Consider the following 13,588-nt stretch of genomic DNA (forward strand, 5'->3'; position numbering starts at 1 on the left):
TAATGGTGGACAGGACCACATGGCTTGGAGCTCTTGGGAAAAGGAAAGGGCTGAGAAGCTGAGAGTGCCTGGGTTTTATACCCTCTGTTGGGATTTGAATTTGAGCTTGGGTTCTGATTGGCTGTCAGATTCCCATAGAGCCATGCAGGGGCAACTCTACAGGCTGTCCTGAGTCCCAGGCTTGGTTGAGCCTTGCTGGGATCATGATGTAATGAAAGGGCTTTGGGCAATTCCTATTATAGCTTTACCTGGAGTAGATCTTTGTTATGTAAAATAGGCTGGCCTAGGCCAGAGTAATGGTCTATTAGCAAAGGTGGAAGGGTTGAGTTTCTGCCTCTCTGAGTTTCTACTTTTCTTTTTAGGGGAAATATTATGCCTTTTTAGTATATCCCAAAACATTACATTTTCCTAGGAGAGGGGTGGGTTTAACTTCTAACAATGCATTTATTAAATTTATACGCTGCCCACCTCACTGTCAGCCACCTCCTGGTGGCTTACAGCATCTCACTTAGATTACTGCAACACGCTCTACATGAGGCTGCCCTTGAAGAGCACTTGGAAATTACAACAGGTGCAAAATGCATCTGTACAGGTAATAAATGCCTGGCTACGTGGCACGTATAATGTCACTACTATGTGAGCTGCACTGGTTGCCGGTGTATTTCCAGGTACAATTCAAGATGCTGGCTGTCGCCTTTAAAGTCCTAACATGGCTTCCGGTCAGTTTACCTGAGGGAACTGTCTTTTTCCAAGAGTCTTTACCTGTCCAACATGCTGCAGATCCTGTCAGTCAATCAATGTCGGCTGGTGGGGACTAGGAGGTGGGCCTTTTCTGCAGTGGCACCTATTCTGAGGGACATCCTCCCCTCAGAATGGCCCCAACCTTGCTGACCTTTCCTAAAGCTTTAAAAAAAATCTGGCTGTGAGCTCAAGCTTGGGATGCTAAATGTGTTAAAGGCCCCCATTTCCTGGCTTCATTGTTAACTGGCCAAGTATCTCTGGCTGCTGTGTGTGTATTTATTTTGGATGTTTTATATGACATGATGATAGTGGTGTTCCGATATCTCAGGGGCTGCCCCAAAGAAGAGGGAGTCAAGCTATTCTCCAAAGCACCTGAGGGCAGGACAAGAAGCAATGGGTGGAAACTAATCAAGGAGAGAAGCAACCTAGAACTAAGGAGGAATTTCCTGAGAGTTAGAACAATTAACCAGTGGAACTGCTTGCCTCCAGAAGTTGTGAATGCTCCAACACTGGCAGTTTTTAAGAAGAGATTAGATAATCATTTGTCTGAAGTGGTGCAGGGTTTCCTGCCTCGGCAGGGGGTTGGACTAGAAGACCTCCAATGTCCTTTTCAATTCTGTTATTCTATTCTATTCTATTCTATTCTATTCTATTCTATTCTATTCTATTCTATTCTATTCTATTCTATTCTGTTCTCTTCTGTTCTGAATTCTATTCTATTCTCTATTCTATTCTTAATTGTATTCTATTCTATTCTATTCTATTCTATTCTATTCTATTCTATTCTATTCTATTCTATTCTATTCTATTCTCTATTCTATTCTCTATTCTATTCTTAATTGTATTATATTCTTAATTCTATTCTATTCTATTCTATTCTATTCTATTCTATTCTATTCTATTCTATTCTATTCTATTCTATTCTATTCATTCTCCAAAGCACCTGAGGGGAGGACAAGAAACAAATGATGGAAACTAATCAAGGAGAGAAGCAACCTAGAACTGAGGAGAAATTTCCAGACAGAACAATTAATCAATGGAATGGGTTGTCTTCAGAAATTGTGGGTGTTGGAAACCCCTTATACTAATACCACTTATCCTGCTCAATGTCTCTGCAATCTCTCCTTATTTTCAGTTCTAAATATTGTTTTATTCTTGTTTTAATCACGTACAGTATATTTTAATTCTTTGTTTAATGTATTTGCATTGTTACCTCAGTCTGCAACCATTATAGCTAACTGCGAAGGCCTTTTGAGCTGCTCAGCTATAAAAGCTTTCTCTCATAAGGTCAAGAAATAAACACAAAACATTTTGAAAGTAGAAAGAGTCAACCCTATTCCCCAAAGCACCTGAAAGCAGGACAAGACAACCAATGGATGGAAACCAATTAAAGAGAAAACCAACCTAGAACTAAGGAAAAATTTCCTAACGTGGAAAACAATTAACCAGTGGAACAGCCTGCCACCAGAAGTTGTCACTGGAAGTTTTTAAGAAGAGATTGGACAACCATTTGTCCGAAATGGTATAGGGTTTCATGCCTAGGCAGGGGTTTGGACTAGAAGACCTCCAAAGTCCCTTCCAACCAAAAGCAATAACATTTGTGTATTGCTTTTTATTGTTTTAAAATGTTTTTAGTGATTAATGGTAGGTTTTTTTTAAATTGTAAGCCACGCAGAGTCATGATTGAGAGTGGCAGCTGTAGAAAAACGAGTGAATGAATGAAAAGTATCAGAATGTTAACTACAGAGCATGTCTGGTTGTTAGCTGCAGTGAATTTAATAGAAGGTAGGTTGGAAGTTGGCGTGTTCCTGGGGTGCAGTTAACAGGACAGTCTTTGTTCAACCAGACAAGGACCAGTGTGAATCTATTTTGGTTGTGAAATTGAAGGTCAGCTTTAAATCACCAAGAAAGAGAAATGATTTAAATAAGGTTTCCCTTTGGCAAGTCAAAAATGTCCTAAATAAAAATTCAGAAGAGCTGGTAGTGTAAATCTAAATAGACTATTTGGTAACTAAAAAAAGAACCTATGTAGAAACTAGACCCGTAATTCAGAAAGTTTGGTTGTGTGGCATCCACAGAATAATTTCTTTTTTAGAGAGGAGACAGATGTCTCTTTCTTTGTATCAAAGGATGTTCAATGAAATTCTATTCTGGGACTTTCTCAGACTGTAAGTTCTAGTCCCATCTTAGCCATGAAAGCCAGCTGGGCAACTTTGGGCCAAGCACCAGGAGAGGGTGAGTTCTAGTCCCACTTTAGCCATGAAAGCCAGTTCTTCTTCTTCTCCTCTTCTCTTCTTCTTCTTCTTCTTCTCTTTCTTCTTCTTCTTCTTCTTCTTCTCTTCTTTCTTCTTCTCCTCCTCTTCTTCTTCTTCTTCTTCTTTCTTCCCCTTTTCTTTCTTCCTCCTCCTCTTCCTCCTCCTCCTCCTCCTCCTCCACCACCTCCTCTTCCTCCTCCTTCCTTTCATCTCCTTTCCCCTTCCTCTCTCCTTCTCCTCCTTCTCCTCCTCCTTCTCCTTCTTCTCCTTCTCCTTCTCCTCCTCCCCCTTCCCCTCCTCCTCCTCCTCCTCTCCTCCTCCTCCTCTTCCTCCTTGCAAACCCCTCTCCTTCTAGCACTGATGATGTTACCTAGTTTGGGTCATGAAATGTCTGCAAGGAAACAACCTAACTCAGAGAGTGCCAAAAATCCCTCAGACCATCAACAGAACACCCAAGAAGATAGTGGCAACCCACGACTATACCACTGCCAAAAGAACCCCTAAAAAATGTGTCTAGTGAGCTCAGGATCCCCCACCCCTCCATGCAGTGGTGGGATCAAATTTTTTTTACTACCAGTTCTGTGGGCGTGGCTTGGTGTACGTGGCATGGCTTGGTGGGCGTGGCAGGGAAAGGATACTGCAAAATCCCCCTTCCCTCCCCACCCCACTAACCTGCTTTCCAGCTCTGTTCTCCTGTGCAGGGCAACCAAAGGAGACCCAGCCGATCAGCTGGGACTCAATGGGAAGCAGAGAATAGATGGAGTTGGCGGGGCCAATCAGAGGTGGGATTGGCTGGTTCTCCAAACTACTCAAAATTTCCGCTACCAGTTCTCCAGTCAGAACCGGCTGAATACCACCTCTGCCTCCATGTCAATCAGGATACTCATGAGATATGGGGGGGGGCAGGACAGCTCCCTGCCTCCCCTTTTATGGGGAATATTTTACTCTATTCCCTCCTTCTGTGAACGATGCTGTATCAATTTCCAAGAATCCACCTTCGAGGTCTAAAACGGCTCACTGTTGGGCGCTTTCATTCCCAGCGCAAAGCTATTTTTATCTTTAGAACAGGTTTTAAAACTGTTTTTTTTTTTTAAATCAGCGGGGAGAAAACAGAGAACATGTGTAATTTATGCCGTAAATCTGCCATGCTATAAGTAGTTGAATACGAAGAAGAAGGGGGAAAAAAAAAAGAAAGAAAAAGTTTCTTTCTGCTTTTTTCCTGCTTGGGTATGCAGAGAAAAACAAGGAATCTCCACTTTTTCCCAACCACAAAAGCCACTTTTTAAAAGAGGGATATGGCAGCCAAAGCCACCGGGCCGATGTGGGATAGACTGCTGCATTTTATTTTTTGTTTTTTTGGGTTCTGACTGGCCTGTTTGGGGTCTCTCATTCATCCCATAAGTAGACCATTCTGATGGCTTGAGTCTATATTTCTCTGGATGTGGGCACCCCAGCAAAACCTCTGCCGGTCGCAGCAATTTTTAGAAACGGGAGCAAGGCTCTAAATTTCCCACTTGTATGCTATCCCAGACTTGCATATTTTTATATTTTTTTTTTGAGCCTGAAAATTGCCGAGGTCAAATTGTGACGCTGGTTTGTGATGCTGAGTTTCTCACCTGCGACGCAGGTCCAGGGAAATCTCAGGGTTCGATGTGAGGAGGTCAGGAAAAGAGACTGAGGGACTATTCAGCTGAGAATATATAATAACAGAGGTGGAAGGAACCTTGGAGGTCTTCTAGTCCAACCCCTGCTCGAACAGACAAATGGTGTCTAGTCTCTTTTTGAAAGCCTCCGGTGATAGAGCATCCACAACTTCTGAAGACAAACTGTTCCATTGGTTGATTACTCTTACCATTAATAATTTTCTCCCTACTTCTATGTTCTTTCTCTCTTTAAAAAACTCTCCTTAGTTTCCAACCATTGTGTCTTGTCTTGCATTGTGATGCTTTGGAAAATAGTTGGACCCCCTCGTCTTTGTAGGAGCCCCTCAAATATTGGAACAGTGCTATCATATCACCCTCAGTCCTATATACCATTGGTATAGACCAGGGGTCTTCAAACTTCACAGCTTTAAGACTTGTGGACTTCAACTCCCAGAATTCCTCCTCCAGTCATGTTAGCTCAGGAATTCTGGGAGTTGAAGTCCACAAGTTTTAAACTTGCCAAGTTTGAAGGCCCTTGGTATAGACCCTATAGCATTCTGGCTGTCCAATTTCTTCATAAAAATCTTTAGTGATGGAGCACTCATCACAACTTCCAGTGGCAGACCATTCCACTGACTGACTAATCTTTTCTATTTAATTCTAGGTTGAATTTCTCTTTATTAAATTTCCATCTGTTGCTTCTTGTCCTGCCCACAGGTGCTTTGGGCAATAGGTTGACCTGTTCTGACCCAACCGGGTTCCCAAACAGCAAACACAGACAAAGGCAGCAGCCCCCACCTTTTACAGTTTAATAACAAATTCTGTTCCTTTACCGATAAAAGGCTGGTTTCCACTAATTAGCTCTGACAAGAAAGAGCCTTGCCAAGTTGTTCATCAAGGCTGCCAAAAACCCAGAGATAAGAACTAATTTACAAAATTCTCCATACACGAACTAAGATGTCCACAAGCTGAGCTTCAGAGCTTCTTTGCTTTCTGCAAAGAACCCTTTTTCAAACCTGGCTTTTATCCTCTTGAGGGAGGGGCCATTACCTTGCAGCCTTACTCCTGAGTTGCCTGTGCTTCTGTAATTGTTCTTTCCTCCGAGTAATCCTTCGTGCATGTGCACTTGGCACAGGCTCCTTGGGAGCCTCCTCATCACTGCTGCCAGCCCCCACAATCTCTGAAGGCAGCAGTTCACTCTCTGACGGTCCTGGCCCCTCATCAGAGTCCTTGCTCTCCTCAGCCATCTGCACCTGCTGCTGGCTAACCACAACATGACCTCCCCCCACTTATCTGTGACATCTTCTCAAACACTTGAAGACTGCTATCATTTCACCCCTAATCCTCTTTATTACCTAGGCCCAGTTTCTGCAATCGTTCTTCATATATTTTAGCCTCCAGTCGCCTAATCATCTTCGTTGCTCTTCTCTGCACTCTTTCTAGAGCAGGGGTCTTCAAACATGGCCACTTGAAGACTGGTGGACTTCAGCTCCCAGAATTCCTCCTCCAGTCATGTCAGCTCAGGAATTCTGGGAGTGGAAGTCCACAACTCTTAAAGTTGCCAAGGTTGGAGACCCCTGGCCTAGAGTCTCAACATCTTTTTTTTGTATTGTGGTGACCAAAACTGGACATAGTATTCCAAATGTGGTCTTGCCAAAGCAGTAGACAGCGATACTAACACCGACAGATAGACAGACAGAACCTTAAATACATCTAAGAAAGCACTATGGCATATTCCTCAATGGAATTTCCAAAAGTCGGTCCAACTTTGGCAGTTTTCAGGCTGCCTCTGAGCTAGAAAGATTCAATATAGCCCAAGGCAATTCAGTTGAAAAGCGCGCTAGGGGACTTCACAGCAGCCACGGTTGAAGTCCTTTTAATCTAGTCATTAAGCTTTTGATCAAGCATACCGGTGTAGCCTTTGGATTTTGTACCCTTTGTGATCTGGCTAATGACAGGCTGGGAAGAAACAGCAGACAATCATCGCTGATCTCCAACTGTTGGTGCGTTTTGTCTTTTTAATTGGTGTGCAGATCAATGCTAAACTTCGTTAAGTTCAACTGGTGGCATTTGCAACACTTTGATGTATAAAATCAAGGGAAGGCCGTAGATATACTGCTCGGAGCAAAGACATTACACCAAGCACCAGATACTAAAACACAGGGCTGACCTGCTAAATTACAAGCAAGCTTTACTTTTAATATCCACGATTGCTCTTCAGGGATATTAGCAGACAAAACGTTGGGGAAGAGGGTGAGAAAGGGTGAATTTTCACATTGTTTTTCCATAAGTGGGTTCTCTTTCGGGGCTAATCTACTCAAAAAATTGGGGAGAAGGGTGTCGAGTGAGATGACATCACGAGGCCGGTGTGCAGATTGGCCAAAACGGGACCAGAAAGATCGCTATGTTTTGTAAACTGTGTGTTTATGGCAGACATGTCAAACTCAAACTCTGTGGGCCACAGGTGGTATTCAGCTGGTTCCGATCAGTTCCGGAGAAGTGATAGTGGAAATTTTGAGTGATTCAGAGAACTGGCAAGTAACACCTCTGACTGGCTCTGCCCCCATCTATTCTCCTCCTGATCAGCTGGGTCTTCTTTTGTTGCCCTGCACAGGAGAACAGAGCTGGAAAGCAGGTTAGTGGGGTGGGTAGGGAAGGGGGATTTCGCAGTAACCTTCCCCCAGGAGTGAGGAATGCCCACCAAGCCATGCCCACAGAACCGGTAGTAAAATTGTTTGAATCTCACCACGCCGTGGGCCAGATCCAGCCTGCAAAATGTTTAGATCTGGCCCGCAAGCAGACTAGTAGGGGGAGGTGATTTCTTTGGCTGTTTTGTCGGTGGCAGCAGCGCTAAGAGAGAGAGGATGGGCTGCAGGAGCCTCTGCAATGCGTTGGAGCTACATGGCAGCCACAGGGGTAGGCTTCAGAAATATCAGTAACTGGCTCTCTGCCCGGTTGCTGGGCGGGTGTGGACATGATGGGCATCGCCTAGTCGGCCTCCTGCATCACCTTTGTTGCTCTTCTCTGCACTCTTTCTAGAACCTCAACATCTTTTTTTACATTGTAGATGTAATTGGATTTAAATAAACAGAAGCGTCACTTTGCCGGTTCCCCCTAACTGGTGCATTAGCAGGGGTGGGAATTCTACCGGTTCGGACCGGTTCTATCGAACTGGTTGTTAAAAAATTGGAATCCCACCCCTGCACATTAGCTAAGGTTACTTCCCTTATTTTCTTTCTGTGACATTTAGTGAGAATGAGGGTTATAATAATTGAATTTTTTTTTTTGGCCAATATGTGTAATTGCTTCCTAGTCCTGTGTTAAAGGCCTTTTCTTATTGATGGTTCCTGCGTGAATAGCTTGATGGGTAGCCAGTTTGGTGTGGTGGTAAAGGTGCTGGCCTAGGAACCAGGAGACTGTGAGTTCGAATCCCACTTTAGGCATGAAAGCTGGTTGGGTGAATTTGGGACAATCACTAGGAGACAGTTCTACTCGTGCTTTAGGCATGGAAGCTGGCTGGGTTTCTTTGGATTGATCACCAGGAGACTGAGTTCTAGTCCCACCTTAGGCATTGAAAGCCAGTGAAGGGACTTTGGGCCAATCGGCAGGTGACTCTGAGTTCTAGTCCTCCTTACGAACCAAAGCCAACTGTATGTTTTTGGGCCAGTCACTCAATCCCACCCACTATTGTTGTGGGGAAAGTGGGAGGAGAAAAGAGTATAATGGATGTTCAGTGCCTTGAGTTGCTTATAAAATGATAAAAGACAGGATAAAAATGTAATAAATAAAGCCATGGGGCTGCTTAGAACACCACTGGGCCTAGGATCTGAGGAACCACAGTTGAGGAAGTGCTTAGAACTCATCTAAGGCTCTCTTGAATCTTCATGGTCTCCAGATAAGCAACAAAAGGACTTACAGTAAAGAATCAGATTCGGTCATCCTGAAGAAACATCAAACTTAATCTGGACTAATCTCTGACTGAGTTTACGTTGCCAATCATTCTCTTGGCTTTAAGCCTCATGGTTTAAGATTCCAGATGTAATCCCAGATGTACGGCGTTTGTTTTTTTCAGCAGACGGAATCTCTACTACATACGTGGGATATTCTCTGCGGAGAATTACGGTCCAGCTGCAGATAAGGGTAATTAACTTCTAATCCTTGGATTTGTTTCCTTGCTTCACTCAGCATCTGATTTACTCAGCCTGGAGTCGACTTATGCAAGAATAGAGCAGGATCTGAACAAAACGCTGAGGCGACGCAGACACGCCGGAGAAAATGACTACAATATTGAGGTTCTCCTTGGGGTAGATGATTCCGTGGTCCGATTCCATGGCAAAGAATACGTGCAGAATTATCTTCTCACCCTTATGAATATTGTGAGTGCCATCTTTTCTTGTCTTGGTTTGGGAGAGATAAAGATCTCGTTCCCTTAAGCCTCAAATTGATCGTGGATAATCTTGAAAAAGGCAACAGAGGGTTGAATCCAGTTACCTTTGGGTGGGAGGCTGTCAGGAAATGCTAAGGCTTACAGGTAAGATTGGAAAGAAGAAAGTGGAACATCTAAAACAGGGGTGGGGAACTATGGAATATCTAGAACAGGGGTGGGTAAAGTAGAACATCTAGAACAGGGGTGGGGAGAACTATGGGATATCTAGAATGGGTGGGGAAAGTGGAACATCTAGAACAGAGGTGGGGAGAACTATGGAATATCTAGAATGGGTGGGGAAAGTGGAACATCTAGAACAGAGGTGGGAAGAACTATGGAATATCTAGAATGGGTGGGGAAAGTGGAACATCTAGAGCGGGTGGGGAGAACTATGGAATATCTAGAACGGGTGGGGAAAGTGGGACATCTGGAATGGGTGGGGAACTATGGAATATCTAGAATGGGTGGGGAAAGTGGAACATCTAGAACAGGAGTGGGGAACTATGGAATATCTAGAATGGATGGGAAAAGTGGAACATCTAGAACAGGAGTGGGGAACTATGGAACATCTAGAACAAGAGTGGGGAAAGGAGTGGGGAGAACTATGGAATATCTAGAATGGGTGGGGAAAGTGGAACATCTAGAACAGGGGCAGGGAACTATGGAACATCTAGAACAGGGGTGGGGAAAGTGGAACATCTAGCAAAGGGTGGGGAGAACTATGGAACTTCTCGAACAGGGGTAGGGAAAGTGGAACATCTAGAACAAGTGGAGAGAACTATAGAACATCTGGAACAGGGGTGGGGAAAGTGGAACATGTAGAACAGGAGTGGGGAACTATGGAACCTTATATGACTTGTGGACATCTGTGCCCATGCTGGCTCAGGAATTCTGGGAGTTGAAGTCCACAAGTCATTAAAGGGGCTGTAATTCCCCATGTCTGGTGTAGAAGAAGGCTACTTAATGGAACCAAGAACATTTCACAGATAATGAACTTGTAGCCATTTGAAGTTGAGGAATTCTCAAATCAGAGCATAAGGTTGAACTTGTAATCAATCAATCAGAATAGAACTGGAAGGGACTTTGGAGGTCTTCTAGTCCAACCCCCGCTCAAGCAGAAGACTCAATACTGTTTCAGACAAGTGACTGTCCAGTCTCTTCTTAAAACCATCCAATGATGAAGCACCCACAACATCTGAAGGCAAAGTCATTCCACTGATTAGTTATCCTCACTGTCAGGAAATTTCTCCTTAATTCCAGGTTGTTTCTCTCCTTGATTCGCTTCCATCCGTTGCTTCTTGTCCTGCCTGTTTCAAGTGACTGTTGTGCCACAGTTGTTAAGTGAATCACTGCAATTGTCAAGTTAGTAACATGGTTGTTAAGTGAATTTGGCTTCCCCATTGACTCTGCTTGTCAGAAGGCCACAAAGAGCGAACACACGACCCTGGGATGCGGCAAACCATCATAAATGTGAGTCGGTTGCTAGGCATCCGATTGTTTTGATCATGGGACCGTGTGGCTACTGCAAGGATTGTAAGGGTGAAAAAATGGTCATAAGTCACTTTTTTCCCAGTGCCGTTATAACTAAGTGAAGTGTTGCAAGTCGAGGACTATCTGTAATCAGTGGAACGACTTGCCACCAGAGGTTGTGGGTGCCCTATCACTAGATGTTTTAAGAAGGGATTGCACAACCATCTGTTTGAAATGGTATAGGGCAGGGGTCACCAACCTTTTGGACCTCAGGGACCACCAAACTCATAATTTTAAATCCCGCGGATCGGAGACCCTGGGAAAATCCCCCCCAAAAAGTCTGCAAGAAAATTCCCCACTGCGTTTTCCTACCAATCGATCATTCTTTAATTGGGATCACAGGATACCGTCTCCAGCTCCGTTCTCAGGGGGAGAGAGAGAGAGAGACTTTTGGCTTCATGCAAGGAAAGCAGCAGAAGCAGCAGAAGTCTTTCTTTCTCTCCCTCAAATTCCACCAGAAATGAGTCTTGGTGAGACTTGTCATGCTGGCGCAGCCTCTTGGAGCAGGAGGCCTTGCAGGGTCATTTCTGGCGGAATTTGGGGGAGAGAAAGAAAGACTTTTGCTGCTTTTCTTGAGTGCAGTCAAAAGCAGAAGAAGAAAGAAACGGAAAGAAGCAGCCCAGTGGCCAGGCCAGGCACATGGGGCACATGGGGCAAGTTTCCCTCGTCCTCCCTTCCCCCCCCCCCACTACCTCGTGTTGTCCACAATGCAAGCGATGCAAGCCTTGTGTTCCCGTGGGCCATGTGGGTGGCACAACCTTGTGTTCCCTCACAGCCTGGATTAATTGCTTTGGGGGGGGTGACATTTCTCTGCGGACCACCAGTGGTCCCCAGCCCACTAGTATAGGGGTATGCGTGGAAGAAGCATGCGCATGCGCAGGGATGTGCTGTGCATGAGGGGATTGCACGTGCATGCCAGGCATGTGGCGCAAGAGGGGGAATCATGCACAGGGTGTGTGTGGACCCCCCCCAGCACGCACTGCCTTCTGGGTGCTGGCATGCAAGTGCGCAAGTTGAGTGCGCACGCAATTATATCGGCACGGGAGCCAAAAAAGGTTAGCTACCACTGGTATAGGGTTTCCTGCTTGAGCAGGGGGTTGGACTAGAAGACCTCCAAGTTCCCTTCCAGCCCTTGAGTTCTATGTGATCTGACAGAATGACCTCCTGACAGAATGATCGATTAATCAATGGAGCAACTTGTCTCCCAGAGTTGTGGGTGCTCCATCACTGGAAGTTTTCAAGAAGAGCCCGGACGCTTGTTTGGAACGATGTAAGGTCTCCTGCTTTGATAACCATTGAATGATATAGCTTGAGCCAGCGGGTTGGGCTAGAAGATCTTCAAGGTCCTCCCAACTTGGTTATTCTGTTCGTTAAGAATTACAGGGATTCACTTAACACCCGTGACCAAGAAGTTTATAAAACTGGGCATGACTCACTCAAGACCCACCTTGTTTTAATAGTAGAAATTTTGGTGGCCTGCAAGTAGTACTCAAATGGTCCTCATTTGAGTACTCCTTGTATCCAAAAATATTTAGAGCTCCTGGGACTTCCCAGAAAAAGTTGCAGCAGTGCTTTAAGGCAGGGGTCTCCAACCTTGCCAACTTTACGACTTGTGGACTTCAACTCCCAGAATTCCACAAGTGGTAAAGAGTTGAAGTCGACAAGTTGTAAAGTCGCCACGGTTGGAGACCCCTGCTCTAAGGAAGACAAAACTAGCATTATTACTCCTCCACGCCTAGACATCCAAAGCAATGCACAGGTCCAATTTTTAACCTTGCCTCTCCTCTAAAAAGCAAAAATCCTTGCGCTGACCTTTCTGATTCCATTGCTTTAGATGCCTTTAGAGTATTGACATTTGAAAAGCCCTTCATTCCAGAACGAAAGTCTTGTTCTTCAAAGGGATTCGGGGGTCAGAAGACTGATCTCTGAGCTGTTAGCCCCAAATCAATGCAAAAAACTGGGTGTTTCTTTCCAGAGTAATTCAATTTTCCAGAGCCACGCTGCATTTTAAGCAACAGAGGAGCGTTTCAGCAGTAAAAGTTGCTTTTAAAGACCACAAATTAAAAAGTTGTGGTTGCTGGGAAAACATCATTTTAGGGAATGGAGAGGAGAAAGAAAGAAAGAAAGAAAGAAAGAAAGAAAGAAAGAAAGAAAGAAAGAAAGAAAGAAAGAAAGAAAGAAAGAAAGTTGAAAAGACAATTAGTAAGATTCCAGTACATTTAGGCTTTGTTTAGGATCTCTGCTTGTTTCAGCCCCATCTACTGGTAGCCTCCAATGTTGGTCCTGATTGAAAGAAAATTGGTATCTCCAGTTACTAAAGCTACTAAAGTGCGTTTAGAAGTGTCCTGTAAATAACTGGAACAACTGGCTGTAGATCCTGGCCAATTAGTGAGGTCCTGGGGCATACATAAGCCCTGGATCATTTACCCTTTATTTAAAAAAAATCTAGGTAAGGGATTCCTAACTTGTACCTTCTGTCTGACCCAGACTGCAAATTATCTGAGGGATTGGGTTTTATTTCCCTAAGAATTCTACCTGTCCAATTCTATCTAACAGATATGGGCGTGCGGCAGATCCCGTCAGCCAAAGAGTGTCAGCTATGGGGCCCTTTAGATGGGGCCTTTTCTGTAGTGGCCCCGTGGAACATCCTTTCCTCAGAGATGAGAATGGCTCCAACCCAGTTAGCCTTTTAAAAGGGTTTATACATTCGGCTATGATTTGGAGCCTGGAATGCTGAATGCATTAAAAAGTCCAGTTTCTTGGCTTTACTGTTGACTGATGAACTATCTCGGCTGCTGTATATATTTATTCTGGATGTTTTTATTCTTTTAAAATGTTTTTTTTAATAATGGTTAAAATATTCTTTTTTAATAATTCTGATTCTTTAATATAATGTTTATAGTTTTGCAATTGTAAGCCACCTAGGGTTATTGATTGAGATGGGGTGTTAGAGAAATTGAATGAATGAATGAATGAATGAATGAATGAATGAA

At 44.1% G+C, this 13,588-nt stretch overlaps 1 protein-coding gene across 1 annotated transcript in view; it reads left to right on the plus strand.

The window, feature by feature from the left end:
• ADAMTS3 (ADAM metallopeptidase with thrombospondin type 1 motif 3) overlaps positions 1 to 13,588 on the plus strand; it is a 137,316-nt gene that overhangs the window by 80,315 nt on the left and 43,413 nt on the right. Inside the window, 1 exon segment of the mRNA XM_026717208.2 lies at positions 8,825 to 9,015. Within this exon segment, the coding sequence (XP_026572993.2) occupies positions 8,825 to 9,015 (191 nt within the window).

This window comes from Pseudonaja textilis, chromosome 6, assembly GCF_049901715.1.
Source record: "Pseudonaja textilis isolate UNSWEBS1 chromosome 6, rPseTex1.2, whole genome shotgun sequence".
NCBI lineage: Eukaryota > Metazoa > Chordata > Lepidosauria > Squamata > Elapidae > Pseudonaja > Pseudonaja textilis.